Raw genomic sequence first — 19,521 nt, 5'->3', positions numbered from 1 at the left:
GGTTCTAAGTAATGCTAGAAATACAACTAAAGATAATTAAGGTAGATTCCAAGATGGCGGCCGAGCCGGGCAGACGTGCGTGAGCGTAGCTCCTTCCCCCAGCTCGAGCCGCGGCAATAAAGAAAATAACAAAAGCCGGCGATGAGCCCATCGAGACGACTCCTATATCCCTCCTATCTCGCCGAACGAAACACCTCGGAGGCGGCAGAGCCGTCACTGCGGCCCCTAAATACCCCAGCTTCCCGCCGACACGGAGCTCCGCTAGGAACTGGCCGCTGCGGCAGGCGTCCGAGGGAAGTGCGTCCGGCCCGGGATCGGCGGCGGCAGAAGAACCCTTGCAGCATAGGCCCCGGTGAGAAATCCGGAGGGAAGCGGCGAGGGACCCCTCCAGGAGTGACGCAGCCGGAGAGGACCGGACGGGCCCAGAGGACGCCTCAACGCGGGAAAAGAGGGGAACAGCCGTAAGAGAAGCCGCCAGTGAGAGGGAGCAGCCCAGGAGGGAGAAAAGGCACCTCCGCTAGCCCAGCAGAAGGAAACACAGGAGCGAGCAGCGGTGAGAGGCAGTCGGAATACGGTGGCTCCAGAAGCGGCACTCGAGTCCAACAGAGACCGGAGCCCCGAATAGGGACAAAGCAAACAGGTACGCGGCTGCAGCGAGAAGATCCCGGGATACACGGGGAGGGCCCCCCCCCCCCCTTGCGCACCTCCCGCACGCCCCGCGGACCATCAGGGGGATGAGAAGGACCCTCCAACAATCGCCCACAAAAGCAAACAGAGCCGTGTCCCTCCCCCCCCAATGGGTGGGCCTGAGGCGACTCATCGAATCTGGGGGAAAACAGGATGAAAAGGACACGAGAGTCACGGGGGGACCGCCTCGGCCCCCACATAGACTGGCCCACAGTCCCATACAAAACACCCCAACATCGGGCGACCAAGCAGAACCGGGGAACCAAGCCGGCCCAGGGAATCGGGGCAAACCACACCCCAACAGCGGTGGTGCAGAGGGACACAGGCCTTGGCGAAGGGACAAGCGGACCCCTGCAAATGCTCCAAGATCGGGGAGAGGGAACCATACCGAGACAACGCCTAGAGAAAGAAAAGACCACTTATGTCCAAACCCGGGACCAGGCAGAAGTCGCAGGCTATATCCAAAAACAAAGGAGGGTCTTCACAGACACAAGACCTAACCCACATTTGGGGGTTAGGAAACGCGGGAATAAAGCAAGCAGCCAAACACTCAAGCCCAGAAAAAACCCCTGCGGAACGCGACGTAAGCGCGGAAATGGCGACCTCACGAGAGGATTTGAAAAAGTAAGGAGCTTCAAGACCAATATATTGCCTCAACGCAATCCCATTTTGACAACATGAAGGGGGAACTGAAACAAGCTGTACAGGATTTAAAAAAGGACATCCAATCTCTAGAAGAGAGGACGGACAACTTGGAAAGGACGGTCCAGAACATGGACGAAGAGGCGACTTCGCAGGCCGAGGCACAAGACTGCCTCACACGTCTGGCATTGGAACTCGAAACTCAATGCGAAGACTTGGAGAACAGATCTAGGAGATCAAACATACGCATTAAAAATATGCCGGAAACAGTGGAGGACAAAGATCTCCGCACTGCGGTACAACAAGTGTTCCAGAACATACTGAAGTACGACCCCAGTGAAGATATTCTCATCGATAGAATACACAGGGTAGGCCCCCGACAGGCAGGGGACCTGGCCATGACCAGAGTGATGTCTTAGTGGCCATGACCAGATACGCACAAAAGGAACGAATATTGAGAGAAGCCAGGACTCTGGACCAAATAAGAATGAACGGTAAAGACATTTTACTCTTCCAAGACCTGGCACAATCCACGCTCAGAAAAAGAAGAGAAATGGGCCAACTGACCAAGATCTTATCGGAAAGACAAATTCGATACAAATGGACATTCCCCTTTGGCCTTCTATTCTCATGGGAAGAAAGACAACACTGCGTCACTACATGCGAAGAGGGCCTGAGGATCTTGGGATGCCAGGAAAAGGAGCAAGATCCCATAGAAACTAGGGAACCCCCAAAACAACGAAGACAGCCGAAGGGGTGGCAAACGGTGAAAAGAAGAACGAGACTCCAGTCACGCAACCCAGACTAGATTCAAGAACCCGGAGGGAATAAGCCAAGACAGGTCCGGAAAAGGCGTCTACAAGACTACTGGAACAACAGAGAGGGCAAAAGCCGAAAACTATGCACGGCGAGGCCATGGGACCATCGTGGAATCGTGCGACATGCAGGGTATAGGACCCCCTGCGAACTACCACCCTGAGACTTTTGAGGGCATGGAGCAAAGGCGCAACGCCAGAGCAACCATAGGGCCTAGGGCCCTCCTCAGGGACATTGTTGGGGGAGTTGGAAGGGAGGGGGAGGGGAGGGAGCTTTTTGGAAAGTTTGGGAGGGAATAAACTCAACCACCGGATCAAATGCACACCATAGCGAACCACAGGAGGCCCCCACCGAGGAACTTCAAAAACAGAGGACAGAATGGGGCTGAAAATACTAACTTTTAATATCAGGGGGCTGAACACGCCAGTGAAGAGGAAAAAAACAGAACTCTTCTTATTCAGAGAAAAGTTTGATATAATAATGCTCCAAGAAACTCGCATACAGAAGAGGAAAAATCTACTCCGCATAAGAGGATATAAACAGCTTATTCAATCTAACGATGAGGAAAAGAAAAAAGGCGCTCTCATTGCTTTCGCCAACCACCTGCCGGTCCAAATCAAGGAAACACTGGCAGACAAAAACGGCTGCTATGTCTTTGCTAAGATCCAGATAGACAACCGTAAACTGACCATCGCAACCCTATACGCCCCTAATACTGGCCAGAAGGCCTTCATCGAAGCAACACTCAACAAACTCGAAAGCTTCGCGGAAGGGGAGGTGATCCTAACAGGAGACTTCAACATAGCGTGGAACCTACCAGAAGATCGCTCAAAACCAAAATCATCCCAACAGGGGGCCCCGTCACCAGCTCTCAAACAGGCGATGCAGAATCTGGCTCTAGATGACCTGTGGAGAAGACTCAGAGGACCAACTGACGGAGACACCTATCACTCACACGTTCATGATACAAGCTCTAGAATAGACTACATATGAGCATCAGGTGCACTACTCAGGGAAATCCGGGACATTGAAAAAGGCATAATATCACCCTCCCCAAAAATGCAAAACCACTCAGGGCTGTGGCGATGGACTCTCCCAGGTGAAATATTACAAGATCCAGTGTTAAGAGAAACCATCAGGGAAAAAACAGATGAATACTTTGAGCACAACGATACCCCGGATGTCACCCAGGGCACAAAGTGGGAAGCATTCAAAGTCGTGATAAGGGGTCAACTAATAGCTCTAAAAGCACGGAAGAATAAGCTCATCCACAAATGGGAGGACGAGCTGGGGGAGAAGCTGGAAGAAATAAGGCAGGAAATTACCAAAAACTCCTCCAGAGAACTGAAGAGAGCATACCGACACACTCAGAGCCAGTGAGACCTGATGAGAACCAAAAGAGCCGAGACACAACTACTCCATGCAAAACACTGGTACGCGATGAAATCAAATAAAGTGGACAAGCTGCTAGCGAGACAACTAAAAGGCAGGCGCCAGGATCAAGCAGTGAAAACCCTGATAAACGGGCAGGGAGAAAAGAAGACGCAAACGAAGGACATAAAAGAAGAGTTCCGAGTGTTCTACCAGAACCTATACACGTCGCAGCGGCCGAGTAGAGAGGCTCAAATGGCGTTTCTAACAGGGATTACCCTACCGACAGTATCACCGTCAGAGAAAACGGCCCTCGACCAACCAATAACGAGGAAGAGGTGGGGAAGGCAATCAGAGACCTCCCTAGGAATAAAGCCCCAGGGCCAGACGGCTTTACGGCTGCATTTTATAAAACGTACGTGGACATATTAACACCCCATCTAACTACACTTTTCAACACCTTCAAGACTTCGGGTAACATCGTACCATCAATGAATGAAGCAAATGAAGCAAAAATATTTGTCTTCCATACGAAGGGGAAAGACCCTGATGCTCCGGGCACATATCGCCCAATCGCTCTAATCAATATCGATGCCAAACTCTATACAAAAGTCCTGGCCAACAGACTAGCTCCTTTACTCCCCAAATTAATCCACCAGGAACAATCAGGCTTCATCCCAAAAAGGAAAACCCATGACAACATTAGAAGAATTATTCACCTCATAGAGAAGACAGGAATCATGGAAATCCCCTCTGCAATAATAGCGCTGGATGCCGAAAAAGCATTAGACCGGGTGGAATGGTCACTATTGTTTGCTACATTGCAGAAAATGGGCATGGGAATGGACTTTATCAACATGATACGGGCCAACTATAATTCCCCGACGGCCAGAATCGCAGTTAACAGAGAACTCTCGGATCCAGTCAGAATCAGCAGGGGAACGAAACAGGGGTGCCCCCTTTCACCCCTTCTCTATGCCATCTTCCTAGAACCCCTCCTAACGCAGATTAGAGCGAACCCAGACATCAGGGGCATAGAAATGGGAGGTCACACTCACAAGACGGCGGCATATGCAGACGACATGCTGCTAACTTTAGCAGACCCAAGCAAAACGCTTCCCCTCCTTATCCAGCAAATAGACAACTATGGCGTGATCTCGGGTTTGAAGATAAATAAACAGAAATCATCGGTGATGGCTCTGGTAGGCGACAAGAAAGAAATATACAAGACAACGACAGATCTCCAACTACAAAAAGCATAACAGGTGTCAAATATCTCAGAGTGACATTGACACCGCAGATACAGGACCTCTACAAAGGAAATTACCCCAAACTTTTAGAAGACGTCAAAAGCGATTTACTCAGGTGGAACCCCTTGACAATTTCATGGTGGGGCAGAATCACAGTCATCAAGATGACAATATTACTAAGATTACTATACTACTTCCAGGCTCTCCCCATCCGGGTCCCACCGGCATTCTTTAGAACCCTCTCCAAAACCATTTCGAAATACGTATGGCAAAACAAAACTTGAGAGTGTCACATCAAACACTCACCGCACATAAGTCGGATGGAGGAATGGCGCTTCCCCACATGAAGAAATACTACGAGGCTGCACAACTGTGGGTCCTACACGAATGGATCACGGATGACTCAGAAAAGTGGTGGGCGGCACAGGACAGAGCAGTGGCAAGAGCGAATCTACGCCACCTCCTATGGATGAAACCTGAACACAGACACCACAACATAAACCTCAGCAAAGTCATGAGCTCCGCCATGGAAATTTGGAACAGCGCTACAAGAAAGGGCTCTCTGACGATCGACCCAGCCCCCTTCATGCCACTCTTCGACAACCCAGACTTCCCCCCCGGCCAGGAGAGAGGCTCCTTTAGGAAATGGCGCGAAGCACACTGCACGAAAGTGGGGGATATGATTGAGGATCAACAAATCAGATCTTTCCAAAACACCCGGGAATTGCTGGGCCTTACGGAAAGGGACAGATATCAATATGAGCAACTCCACCACTGGCTCACATCACCAAGAATTACAAAGGCCTGGTCAAGAGACCTCACCCCATTCGAGACTTACAATATAACGCTCACCTGATTCCCGTAGAGGCGCCGGTCTTGACTGGGCGTATACCGTATCTGCAAAGGTGATGTGTAACACACGGCTGGCTCTTTGGGCTGGACCTCTGTGCACTGTATGTCTGACTTGAAGGGTAAGATGTCTGCAGATAGAAAATATGGCATTAAGGAACTGGGTTATTGAATGTCTCTCTCTTCTTCCCTTTCTCTTCTCCTGTAGAACCCCAAAGGTTAACGCTCTCACCTTAGGTAAGTGAACGCCGTGCTCTCCATCTGCCTCGGGGCAGGGTGCTGTAACCAGTTCCTTCACTGGATAAGGGGAGCAGGCCTCTTGACTTCAGAGGACTGCTGTCCGTCGTTTACTGCACAAACGGTAAGTTTCGAGTAATTCTAATGTCTTTAAAGTCTTTAGTAATGATGTTTCTTGTTTTGCAGGGTTCCGGCGATGGCGGATGACGGGCTGAAGTGAGTTGAAGATGGAGCCCGTGTGATGAATAGAAGCGCCTGGAAGCACGTAAGTAAGCGCTTGTTGCCTGCTTCACGATGCGCTCTAACTGTCTTTTTATTTTGCAGGTACAAGTTCGGAGCGGCTGCAGGGTGCCGGAATACCCACTGGGTTAGATGTGGAAAGGAGTAATGGCACGTGAGTATTAAAGTTCCCCAATGTCTTTAAACGCAACTTGTTTTGTCTTTCAGATGCGGGATGCAGCGCAGAAGGCCTCCGGAGTGTGCGAAGAGTTGGTAAGCTTTTGTCTTTCAGATGCCGGAATGCAGTGTGAAGACCTCCGGAGCGCACGAAGAGTAGGTAAGCCTTTGTCTTTCAGATGCCGGAATGCAGCGCAAGGCGTTGGTGACAACCGATGGACCAGGTAAGTGAAGAGCTGTCACTGAAGACCGTAATGCTAACCTGTTCTTTCTTGTCTTTATAGGTGTTGCTGAAGACTGGATTCAGGATGGTAAGCCTTTTTCCTTAGGCCCAGGATCAGATGCAGAAGACACGATGAGCGTTCTGCTGCAGAGGATGCAGAATAACGCAAAGCAAGATTCATCCATCGGGTGTGGTTTAAATAGCCTCCTGTAGTGCTTAGGGGTCTCCTTCCACAGCCACGCCTAGGTAAGAAAAGAGTTCCTGCTTTCCAGAAGAGTTCCAGTGTTCTGAATCTAGGGAGTGGCTCCTGCCCCACCCAACAGGAAAAGTAGTTCCAAACAGAAGAGGATCAGAGGCTCAACTGGCAGGCAAGTAAGCAGCATGGTCTGCTGCAGGTAAGTCCACCCAAGCATTATGAGCCCGGCGCTTCCAGCGCTGGGACTGGGCATATTTATGAGCCTGGTGCCACTGGCGCCAGGACTGGGTCCAAAAGGTCCCAATTGGGACTGGTTGGCACTCGGAACCTGGGTTATGGATCTGCTTCGAAGGGAGTTGGGAAAACCCTGACCTTTTGGAAGCAGAGATCATGACATATATCCTGACCCATACGGGGGAAACAAAATTTGTATCCACTCTATACAAATTTATCAACGCCCAAGAAGAAAACATTACCTGGCAGTATATGAAACACGGGCAGTACAAACGAGGGAAGCCTGGACGAAAATAATGGTTCAATGGCATTATACGCCAGAGAGAAATCCACAAAATGTTCCCAACAACACAAGGCAAATGCTGGAGGGGATGTGACACATTGGGCAATTGGAGACATATCTGGTGGGACTGCATTGAAATACAACAATTTTGGGAGGAAGTGAAAGCACAAATGCAGGTAATCTTTGAGGGCGCGGCCAATCTGGGAGAGGAAATTTGGATGTGCGGCATGTGGGCCCCCCCGAGATGAGTCCTATACAAAGACGCAAAAACGGAACTTCATGGGATTCCTCATAGCAGCGTGGCTAGCCATTGCGCAAAAATGGAAACAAAAGGCCCCCCCAACCACCCAAGAATGGCTCCGAAGGATTTGGACACATGTAGCTATGGAAAAGATCACGTACGATCTTCAAGGGGACAGACAGAGGTTCGCCACGGACTGGGGAGAAGCCATTGAATTTCTGCAAGGCGACTATATACAGCAATGGTGCCCCCATAACATCTGCATACTTGATATGTTCACAGCCTAAACAAAACCATCCAAGGTTTGCAGAGACAGTGCAAAGACATTAAGACCGGTGAGGGGGGGCAGGGGGTAGGGAGGGGGGGGGGGGAGTTGAGGGACACAGTTGAGTCCCAATGTTCTTGTTTAAAACAAAATGCCAATAAAAACAATAAAATAAAAAAAAGATAATTAAGGCAGATTCACACGGGCCCAATTTATACCAGTAGATGATCACACGTGTATTATTTAGCTCCCTGTTGACTTGGAGCATATGAAAACAACAAAAGAGGTGATGGCTGGAAGGTTTGGCATTCATTTTATTCTCCGGCATTGCTCTGGGCAACCCTCCAGACCATCCTTCTTCGCCTGCCAAATCATTGCTCTAACTCAGACTTGAGTGGTAGTGCAGCACAGGCCCAACTCAGGAGTTATAGTGGGGTGATTAACAGGTTATGTACACACTTTCACAGGTGCCAAATGAGACAATGTCCTCACTATTTTAAAAGAAAATCTTTAAATAGGAAAAGGCAAGATAGAGAATTATACCCAGAAAGGTAAGTAAACATCAAAAAAAACAAAAGCACAAAATTAACAGGTTAGTAAAAACAGTTTGAAAGACGTTCTTAGGACTTCAATAAAAGTATTTCCTAGAAAGGAAAATGTAATCACAGATAAGTAAAAAAAGAATTCCCCAACTAGACCAGAAACATTTGGGAAGGCACCAAGGCAGACCATATGTGTGGTTTGGGCAGCAGCCTTTTGGCACGATTTGAGAAACTCCTTCAACTTCCCCCTTGGCTTTCTACAGCTGGCAACAGAGATAAAGCTCTGGCTTGGCTGACCTCTTTTCTTAGCAACAGGGTTAGGTTGTTAGTTCTTCCCCCTATTGAATCATTGGCTAAACCTGTTCCCATGTGGTGTTCCCCAGGGGCAGCCCGAAGCCCCCTTGAATTTAACCGTTACATGAAACCGCTAGCTGACCTAATTAGGTCTTTCAGAACTAAGGTTTATATTTATGCTGACGATACCAAACTGATCTTCCATGTCGGAGCACCGTTGGGTGGACCCTGGTGGTCAAAAAACTGAATTCTGTTCTGCTCTTCTTCGATACGAGTTCAGCTGTCTGCAGACCTGGATGGTGCACGGGTTTCAGAGCCTTTTTTAGCCCCCTCTATGGCCGTAGCAGCTGGGAGAGTGCCCAGACCGTGTCTCAAAGGCTACAAGCCTTGGTGGTTGGCTTTTGGCAATGCCCAGATTTACAAAATGAAAGATGGGGCACCCAATCGTTCACTGTCTATGCAATCAAACTATGGAATGGACTCCCTTTGTCCCTATGACTGTTTAGCAATCATCTGAAGTTTAGACGAGGTGTGAAGATTTTCCTGTCGCCCAATATTTCTTCTGGGGGCATATATGCAGAGTGATGCCTTTACAAGGTGTGTGTTTGCACATTATAAGTCTATTGTATAGCATACCCTACCATCACTGTTGACATTGAGGTGCAGCAAGAGGACTGTCTCAAGAACAGCTAACAGTGATTGGCTTAATGCACAATAGGAATGAAACTGCAACCCACAATACTGTCGCCTTACAAAAATGTATGCATGTCATATCCAGCATCTCAACCAAGACAAACATTTAAGCTAAAAGTGCATTAATGTAAAAAAAGAAACAAATTACTTTTTAGCGAGTGCTTTCCTCTCTTCAGGAGTGTAGTCCAGTGACCCTATGGCTCCCTCTCCTTTGGTTGGCATGAATCCAATAATTGCTAGTAAAGCAGTTCTTACTAAAAATAAAAGGATTAAATAAAGTTACCATTAATTGACAAATGTGTATTCATATAATCATCTTAATAGTTCCTGAAGATGGTGAGGAGTTCAAGAGTAAATACACTGTCTGAAAGTTATTTAATTCATATTTCAATATGCCACTTCCTGTCTGCTTATAAGCAATTGGAGACAATGAAAACATACATAAATGTACATTAGCAACATTCCAAAAATACAGCAAGTTGCAGCAAGCTGGCATATACAGATGCCATTCCGTGAGAATCTACCCCAAGGTCCTCAAATTCAGTACTCCCGAACTCTAAACACAGATGGATTTCAGGATGACCACAGGCTATGCAAGCAACTCCCATTTAAATGTAGTGTACTGAAATGTGTCATGTGGATGCCATCAAGTCCTGGAACCTGAAGACCCCTGGTAACAACTCAACCAAGGATTTTATCCATCGAATGCACCCTCTGGAGGTTACTTAGCATCCCATTTCGGCCAGACCGTATAAGCTCTTGAGCGCTCACTTCAGAGATGTGTATTGTAAAGGTGTTGAAGAAGGAAGCAGACACAAAGGTGGCATGATTTTGGTTATAGACTTATTTTTATCTTATTGAAAACCTAACTGTCCCCATCTTTAAGAGGGGTTGCCCTGCCTCGAAAGTAATACTAAAGGGTCTGTCAGAATGTCAGTCAAACTAAAGTTCCACCATGCTGTGTCAAAAACCTACTCTAACCCTCGCACTACAACTAAAGGATAACTTAACAGAAAGTTCCTTCTTCAGGAGAATGGTTCCCTTCTCCTGCCTCTTGAACAGTGTTCAAAAGAATGTTCTCTCACAACAGAAAGGCCAGGGGGAATGACTCCCTTCCCCTGGCTCACAGGTTTCACCCAGTCTTTATGCAATTTCGCATGAATGAGAACGGCTGCATTCACCTAGTTTAGATCAATACAGTTTCCAATAAAACCAGGGGGGGAATGGCTCCCTTCCCCTGGTGTCTCCAACACAACTCTCAGACCGGGACCAAGAGAATGCCTCCCCATCTTCTGCTATTACAGTTTATGACAAGGCCAGTGGGAATGACTCCCTTCGATTCTAACCCAACTCCTGAGTCTGAACCAGGAGAATGACTCCCTTTTCCTGGTGTTGCTTGCTTCAGTTCACAAGACCAGGGGGGGTGGTGGTGGGGGGGGGGGGGAGGAGGACTCCCTTCTTCTAGTGTTTATCACCACACCTAGTTCGGTACTAGGAGAATGACTCCCTTCTCCTAGTATTGTTTGGCACAGTTCTTTCTCACTGCTTTCAGCGTGCAATACCTTCTTGCACTCTAGTCTGTTGCTAGCAAAGTTCCAAATCTTAATGGGGTCCCCGGCCCTTCTCCGATGGCCAGTGGGTTTTTCGTTGCCACTGCGATGAGGGAGAATTCCTATGAAGTTCTCTTTCTCACTGTTGGAGTCCCCAAACCCCTCTCTGGTGGCCGGTGGTTTCCTCATTACAACGGTGCCCAGGAAGATTTCCTTCGATTCCCACTCACTGTTGGAATCTCCGATCTTTCTGGTACTCTCGTTCGGGTCCCCAACCCTTCTTGTGTTTGTGGTAGGGTCCCTGATCCTTCCCTGGTGGTCAGTGGGTTTCTGTCTGCCACCGACACAAAGAAGATTATACTGGAGGCACAACTGACAATGGCTAGCCCCAATAGTTGGTGGTTCACTCTCACTGGGACGAGTGAAAGTGATTGGAGCTTCTTTCCCGCTCGCTCTTGCGTCCCCTTTGGGTCTCCTGTACCTCCCCTTACCTTCTTGGGGACTTCAGTACGTCACTGGGGCTTTGTGGGACCGGGATCGCCTCAGTCAGCTTTTCAGGCTTCTCTCCTCATCAGGATCTGCATCGCGGTGTCTCCGAACATAGCCCAGCTTGCTTCCCTCTCTTGGTCGTGTGCTTGGGACTGCACCGCCAGACCCAACAAAACTCCCAGAGCTGCTCGCTGGCATTCTCCGAGTCTTCCTCCGCTGGTCCACCAGCAGGATTTGAATCTCCTGTGTTGAAGATCCACCGACAACTGGGTTCAGCTCTGCGGCCGGGCTCGACACATCCAATAGTCCTTTTTTCTTTTTTATACATTGTATCCTGCTCCTCCCATGCGGACTGCAAAAGCCCTTCCTCTCTGTTAACGACTTAATCCTCATGCCTACTCGTACCAGTGTTAGCACAGTCAATTATCGTTATGTCTTGTGTGCTCTTCCTCGTCCTAGTACTTTTGGCTTCCTCTCTTATGTTACAATACATAGGTTTGTTCTCAATGTACTGGTTCTGGACACTAGGGAGGGCTAGCAAATGTTCGAGTGTAACGAGATTTAACAGACTGTACCCCAGGTGATCATCCTTATCCTGAGGGGGGGGGGGGTTGTGGGGGAGGGAGGGGCGTCCCATGAGGTCCTCCTGCATTAAACCACCCCTAGGGGAACTATTGGGTAGCGGCTGTACCTCGCTAGCCTCATAGAAAAGAGCTCCCATTGGGGAGAAGTGACAACGCCTTGTGAATCATCACAGTATACAAGTAGCAACGACAGGCATGGGTCCCATTAGGCTTGACTCAACCATTCCTCATGCTGACCTTTTTTGTTTTTTACAGCACTAACATGTTGCTTTCAGACTACCTCAGAACTGAGTAATACCTATTGTAGTGCTTTGAAGCGTGATAAATTGGGCATGCATCACTACTGTGGCGAACAAGAAGAAAAAGTAGGACCAAGATGTGACATGTTCAATGGTGATCATTTAAATAAGAAACGGCTATTTAGCCAACAGCTATGAGGGAAATTCCCTGCCTAAAAAAACAAACTAATGGTGCTTGTTAAAAATGTCCCAAGAAATAGTCCTTAGTCCAAACCCTATGTAATATTTGGCCCGACCACTTAGAAAAACAGAACAAAAATATGGATCAGAGCAAACAGACTCTATCCATGGGTCCAAGAGATGGCTTTAAAAGTCCTTCAATTTTTTGCCACCATGTCCGACTTGGTTTTGGAAAATGTTCCTTTCTTTGGTTTGGGCACGTGAACCCTGTTGGTCCTCTCTGTTCCTAATCTTGCTTTATATGCTGTATCTTTCCAGGGCTCCCCAAAGCCTCGGTTGGGCATTTTCTACTTGATGGTTTTCCTGGCTCCCGTAACCTTTTAGGCTTTTAATTGGATAACAAAGTTTCTCTTTTCAGGGCTCTACAAAGCCTGCTGGCCATCTGCTCGGCTTACTTTAGTGGGGCCTTGGTAAGAGTCTGCCCGTTCGGGTGTTTCTGGCTCCCATAACCTTTTAGGCTTTGCCAGCCTTTGATCCAGCTGTTCACCCCTCTCAGCGGCGTTACCTGTTCGGGAGAGTTGGATTCCCTTGTTCGGCCCTGCTTGGCAGCTGGTGCACCTCTATTGCAGGGATCTGATCTCGCTACTGCGGTCTGGTCTCGGCATCTGTTAACAGGCCCCAGGCACACCACGGCGGTATCAGGTAATATTATCCCCAAATATATGGTCGCCGTAAATAATATCGCCGGTAAAAGGTCGTGGCGATATTATATGGGTGAACATATATATATATGGGGACAGGGGCAAAACATTTTTTTTTTTTTTAAATTTAAGTTTAGGGATTGCGGGGGTGTCCCCCGCATGTTCCATGCAATAATGTTGCCACAAGAAACAGCCATTTTTCGGCGATATTTTTGCATGGCGAGATTTTTGTGGCGACATTATTACATGGAACCACCACGGCTTCCCTGGTGCTGTGGAAAAGGCGGTCTTTTCCCTGTTGGTGGGGTTTAGGGGTACCTGCCAGTATCCTTTGGTGAAATCAAGAGTGGATATATATTTATTTAGATGACTAACTTCTCAATGAGCGCATCGATTCGTGGCATGGGGTAATTATTGAAAGTAGAAATGGAGTTCAGTTTCCTGAAATCTATACAGAATCTCCAAGTCTTGTCCGGTTTGGAGAGTAAAGCAATGGTGCAAGACCACAGACTCTCAGAGGACCCTATGATGTTGGCCTTGAGCATTATGTGGAGCTCCATTTCAATAATTTTCCCCCTTGCCTGCGGGATCTGGTAAGGTTTCAAACTTATCATTTGCTCGGTAAGCATACAATGAAAACAACTTTGCACTCTACCTGGCTGTTCAGAAAAGACCTCTGGGAACCAATTAAATAAATCATGAAGGTCTTTTTGTTGGGAGAGTGGTAGAGGGTTAGGGACCAATTGGGGTTCTAGGTCTTGGTCGGTACGGAGGGTGGCTATGGCCACAGCAGTTTCTTCTACTGGGCTGACTTACCAATACATGAACAAGTTTAAATGATATATTTGGGTTTTCTGGCATCTATCTGGTTGTGCCACTACATTATTCAAGGGGCCTTTTCTCTCGAGAATTTTATAGGGACCATACCATTTAGAGATCATTTTGTTCTCTAAAGGTGGGAAGGAGCACGAAGATAGATTCCCCAACAGAGAAAGATTGGGCTACTGCCTGTCTATCATGCAGGGTATTTTGATGTTCTTGGACCCTACCTAGCTGATGTTTTACGATTTCCTTAACAGCAGCCATATAGGATTTTAGCTTCTGGGCTGTCTGGGAAATGGGTAGGATGGTCTTGTCATGATGCCTGCCCCCGGAAGACCAGACCAGGCCCAGCAGCCCCGGAAGCAGGCATCATGCCACTTGGAGCATGCCCAAGAGCCCCAGTTAGGGGCTGTTTGGGTGCAGTCCTGGCGCCATGGGCGCCAGTGTCATGCGCAGCCGGGCCCATTGGCGGATACTTCCGCATTGGAGGCTCCGGCGCAGACCGTAGTTCCAGCACGTTGCTTTCTTTACGTGCAGCTGCGGTCTAGTTCTCCGGCAAGATGGCGTCGCCGGGAAGTATTTCAGTATCTCACTCCCGGCAATCCCTGCGTTGCAACCCCCATAGTGTTTTTGTTTTCCTGCTTTGGGTGAGAACGCTAGTATTTCCCTTACACGGCTTGGTCCGTGCCTTTACCTTTGCCTCTCCTAGTTTTCGAGCGAGGCTTCTCTCTCTTTTTTTTTTTTTTTTTTCCTCTCTCTCTCTCTCTCTCTCTCTCTCTCTCTCTCTCCCCTCCCCTTTTGCTTTACCTTCTTCAGCTTTTGCGGCTTTATCTTGCCGCCGGCTACAGTCTCTCTCACTACTCCTTCTAGCAAGGCGTTTTTCTGCCTTGTTTCTGCCATCATCGTTTGTCATCCTCCTCCTCAAATCCGTATTAGCCGGAGACCTACTCTTCTACTACTACAGACTACGTTTCATCATTATCCTTGGAAGACTCCGGTGTGGCTTCATACTTTGCAAGGGTTTTTTCTGCCATCCAGGCTTTTTCCCTTGTCGCCCACTACGGGAAAGGAGTCCCAGGACTGCTTGTTTCAAGCATTCACTGTGGCTTCCTCTCGTGGTAGGCAAGTATCTTCAACCACAAAGAGAGATTTCTGCTCACGTCGGCATCTCAAGACGGAAGAATTGGAGGATTACCAATCAGGTGAGGAGAGTGGGGAGGAGAGGGAGACGAAATTGGACAGATTGCAACGCCCGGAGAAAACAATGTCAGCCGAAGAACAGATCCAGGAACTCTGGACGGCGGTTCATGGCCTGTCAGAAGAATTACAGACGGTTAAGGCGGAAAACGTGGTTCTACGCCAACTTGCCACTACTCGGGAGGTTTCGCCTGCGGAACTACCGATGATGTCGCTTCCTTCAGGGAAATTCGAAGGTTCACCAAAGAAGTTAAAAGAATTCATGGAGGCTTGTGTAGTGTACTTTACTTTTCGGCCTCGTTCCTTTGCCACCGATCAATCCAAGGTAGGCTTTTTGATCTCAAATATGACGGGTAATGCCCTTTCTTGGGCTACGCCATTGGTGATCAGTGCTAACCCCATATTACATGACTTCGCCGGCTTTCAAGCCTTGTTGCAACAGACATTTGAGAGACCGGAACTAACCTTTACTGCATGTGAGGATTTGTTGGATGTGCGGCAAGGGTCCTCAGATGTTCTAACATATATATCTCGATTCAAGACTTTGGCGGTAGGAGCAGGTTGGCCGGAACAAGCCCAGTACACCATCTTCAGAAGGGGCCTAAGAGAAGAGATTAAGGACGAGCTTGCCCGGTCCTCTCGCCTTTCACTGATCTGCTATCTTCCACATTGCAGATTGAATATCGACTTCAAGAACGCCGAGCAGAACGCCGCAAACATGGCGTATCAACAAGCCCTCATACATCCAATGCTTCTACGTCCTCTTCTCACACCTCCTCCCACTCCCTCGAAGAGCCAATGCAGATCGGAACTACCAGGGGTCCGCTTACATTCGCTGAGCGAAGAAGGAGAAAGGAAAAGGGACTGTGTGCCTATTGTGGTTCTGAACAGCACCAGCTCAAAGATTGTCCGGTGGTTCCAACTAAGTCACAGGGAAACGAACTTCCTCGGCGCCAGTAGGGACTTGGTTCCGGGGATCAAATTGCAACCCGTTCAGTCCCTATGTTTCTCTCTCCATTTCAGCTCCCAACACTTTGGAGGATTCCAGGTTGATGGTTATTCCGGTACAAATTGAATCCCGGGGAGGATCTATAGATGCCCTAGCCCTCCTGGATTGTGGGGCGGCCGGAAACTTTGTTGACACTCTTTGGGCAGAGAAGGTGGGCCTTCATAGAGTAGCCCGCAAAGAGGATCAAAAGGTAGAGGGTGTAGACGGATCTCCACTCTCATCGGGTTTGATAACCCATACCACGGAAGAACTAGGAGTTACCATCTTCCAACATAGAGAAGTGCTCAAATTCGACATCATTAGAGCCGCGCACTTTCCTATAATTTTAGGAGTTACCTGGCTTCGCAAACACAACCCTCAGGTAAACTGGACTAGCAACCAGTTGAGTTTTTCATCTATGTACTGCAGACAACATTGCCTCTCAACACCATTCCAGGGGGAGTCCCAGACTTCGAAGGTGTTAACAAGTGATCATGTGGGGGTTCACGCATTACCACATTATTGTTTACCCTATCAGGAGGTCTTCAAGGAGACGATACCTGCGGAACTACCCCCACACAGGCCTGAAGATTGCTCAGAGTTGGAAAGTAATGCTTTAGTTCCTTTTGGCAGGATGTTTTCTTTAACCCAAACCGAGAGGCAAGCTTTAAGGAAATACTTGGATACCAACTTGCAAAACGGCCTTATTCAACATTCTAAGTCTCCGGCAGGAGCTTCATTGTTTTTCATCAGAAAGAGGGACTCCACCGATTTGCGTCCTTGTATTGATTACAGAGGACTAATTAAAGTTACAATCAGAGACCGCTATCCCATGCCACTCATATCTGAGATCATAGAGGCGGTACAGGGGGCCTGTATCTTTACTAAACTGGACCTTCGGAACGCGTATCATTTGCTTCGCATTGCCGAGGGAGATGAATGGAAGACGGCCTTCCGTACCCCGTTCGGATTATACGAATACAAGGTAATGCCGTTCGGATTAGTGAATGCCCCGGCCATTTTTCAACGATTTATGGATCGTTTATTCTCCGATCTGTTACTGGTTACTGTCATCATCTACTTGGACGATATTTTGATATACTCCTCCGACTTGGAATCCCATATCTTTCACGTTACTCAAGTGCTGGAGCGTCTACAACGTTACAAACTTCTGGTCAAACCCGAGAAGTGCGTTTTTGCAGCCCCCTCTGTTCACTACCTTGGATATGTTCTCTCGGAAGAAGGAATTTCCATGGATTCCGACAAGGTCACTGCTGTAGTCGATTGGTCCTCCCCGGACAGTGTTAAGGAAGTACAAAGATTTCTGGGTCTCGCAAATTTCTACAGGAGGTTCATCCCAAACTTCTCAGAGATAGTGCTTCCCATTACGCGACTCTTAAGGAAAGAATCAGGGCCGTTCCTATGGTCACCCGAAGCGGAACAGGGTTTTAGGGACTTAAAAAGACTGTTCTGTTCCGCTCCGATTCTTCGACATCCGGATCAAAACCGACAGTTCATCGTAGAGACCGATGCCTCTGCCTTGGCTATAGGGGCAGTTCTTCTTCAAACCTACGATGGTATAGAACATCCAGTAGCTTATCTCTCAAAGACTTTGTCTCCCAGCCAACTGAACTATTCGGTTTTGGAGAAAGAACTACTCGCCATGAAGCTGGCCTGTGAAGAATGGCGACATTTACTGATGGGTGCACGTCATTCTTTTCTCATTAGGACAGATCATAAGAATCCCAAGGCATTACAGAACATGGAGTGTGTGAATTCAAGGCAAGCACGATGGGCTTATTTTTTCGCCCAATACGACTTTCATATTACCTATCTACCAGGTTCCTCGAATAAAGTCGCAGATGCCTTATCTAGGAAGGATGTTCTTGGAGACTATACCCCTCATTCTCGAGAGACTATGTTCAGAAGAAACACTATTCTGGGACTTGTCAATGTTTTCTTTCAAGATGTTAAGACCGCGTTGGCTTCCGAAAAGATTAATCTTTCTAAGCTACGAGGAGGAAAATATATCGAGAAGGAGGGTTTAGTGTTTTACGAGAATCGACTGTACATTCCAGAAGGCCCTTGGCGTAAGAAGATCATTCATTTGGGCCATGATCCACTTACCTCGGGTCATAGAGGAGTGCAGAACACTACTGAACTAATTTCGAGAAGGTTCTTCTGGCCTGAAATGAAAGGAGAAGTGAAGGATTACATCAAGGCCTGTCCAATATGTGCCAGAGCTAAGTATCCATCGGGCAAGCCCTTAGGTTTGCTGACTCAACCCGAGATGCCTACACGCCCTTGGGGTCTCATCTCTACCGATTTCATTGCGGATCTACCCAAGTCCGAATCCTGCACTTGCATTATGATAACGATAGATACTTTCACAAAATTGGCACATTTTTCCCCACTACCTGGCTTACCAACTGCCACTCAGATGGCGGAAACCTTCACACGAGACGTTTTTCGACTACATGGCTTGCCGGACAAGATCATTTCCGATCGAGGTAGTCAGTACATCTCAAACTTCTGGAAGGCTTTGTGTACTAGAGTTGGCATGGAGAGAGCTCTATCATCTGGTTTCCACCCTCAGTCGAACGGTCAGACAGAACGACTGAATGCCACCTTGGAGCAATATCTGAGATGCTACACCAACCGACATCAAGACAACTGGGTGTCGCTGTTACCAACCGCGGAGTTTACGTATAACAATTCTACACATTCCGCGATAGGTCTTACCCGTTTCTTTTGCACTTATGGAGTGCATCCTCGAACCATTTTTCCCGTGGTTTCAACTCCTACGAACTCTCCCACTGCGGAAGCAGTGCTTCAGTCCCTTGCGGAAGCGCATAAGACTGCAAAACTCAGTCTCGAAAGAAGCAGAAGCCGGAACAAGGAACAGGCGGATAAAGGTCGGCGGAACTGTCCCGATTGGAAAGAGGGAGACAAGGTGTGGCTCTCTACTAAATTTCTGCCTCGATGGTTCACCTTTCCAAACTTTCTCCTCGCTTTTGGGACCTTTTTCTGTCCTATCTAAGATCAACCCTGTCGCTTTCAGATTGAAATTGCCTCCCGCGCTCAGTCGCATTCATCCTGTTTTTCATTCCTCTCTTCTTAAACCTTTTTTCCGGACCCTCACCTAAGAGCTCTTCCCCGCTTGCAGGTCCAGGGTTCTGGTAGTACGAAGGAATACGAAATTTCAGCTATTCGTGACTCCAGATTCTACAGGGGACGATTGGAATACTTGGTCTCGTGGAAGGGTTACCCAGAGTCGGAGGACTCTTGGGAACCTGTCTCCCACATTCATGCCCCCCGGTTGTTGACTGGGTTCCATCGCTGCTTTCCGGGTGAGCCCGGGGGGGTTCGCTTTGTGAGGGGGCCTACTGTCATGCGCAGCCGGGCCCATTGGCGGATACTTCCGCATTGGAGGCTCCGGCGCAGACCGTAGTTCCAGCATGTTGCTTTCTTTACGTGCAGCCGCGGTCTAGTTCTCCGGCAAGATGGCGTCGCCGGGAAGTATTTCAGTATCTCACTCCCGGCAATCCCTGC

General features: G+C 48.3%; 1 protein-coding gene across 2 annotated transcripts in view; it reads right to left on the bottom strand.

Annotated features, from left to right (window-relative positions):
• LOC138453537 (ubiquitin-conjugating enzyme E2 J1-like) overlaps window positions 1-19,521 on the bottom strand; it is a 277,659-nt gene that overhangs the window by 172,396 nt on the left and 85,742 nt on the right. For both annotated transcript variants that reach the window (XM_069606503.1, XM_069606504.1), the window contains one exon: window positions 9,368-9,473. In XM_069606503.1, coding sequence (XP_069462604.1) covers window positions 9,368-9,473 — 106 coding nt within the window. The remainder of the gene's footprint in view (window positions 1-9,367; window positions 9,474-19,521) is intronic.

Source organism: Ambystoma mexicanum, chromosome 4p (assembly GCF_040938575.1).
Source record: "Ambystoma mexicanum isolate Mex_15411 chromosome 4p, UKY_AmexF1_1, whole genome shotgun sequence".
Lineage (NCBI taxonomy): Eukaryota > Metazoa > Chordata > Amphibia > Caudata > Ambystomatidae > Ambystoma > Ambystoma mexicanum.
This window is presented reverse-complemented; position numbering and strand designations above follow the sequence as displayed.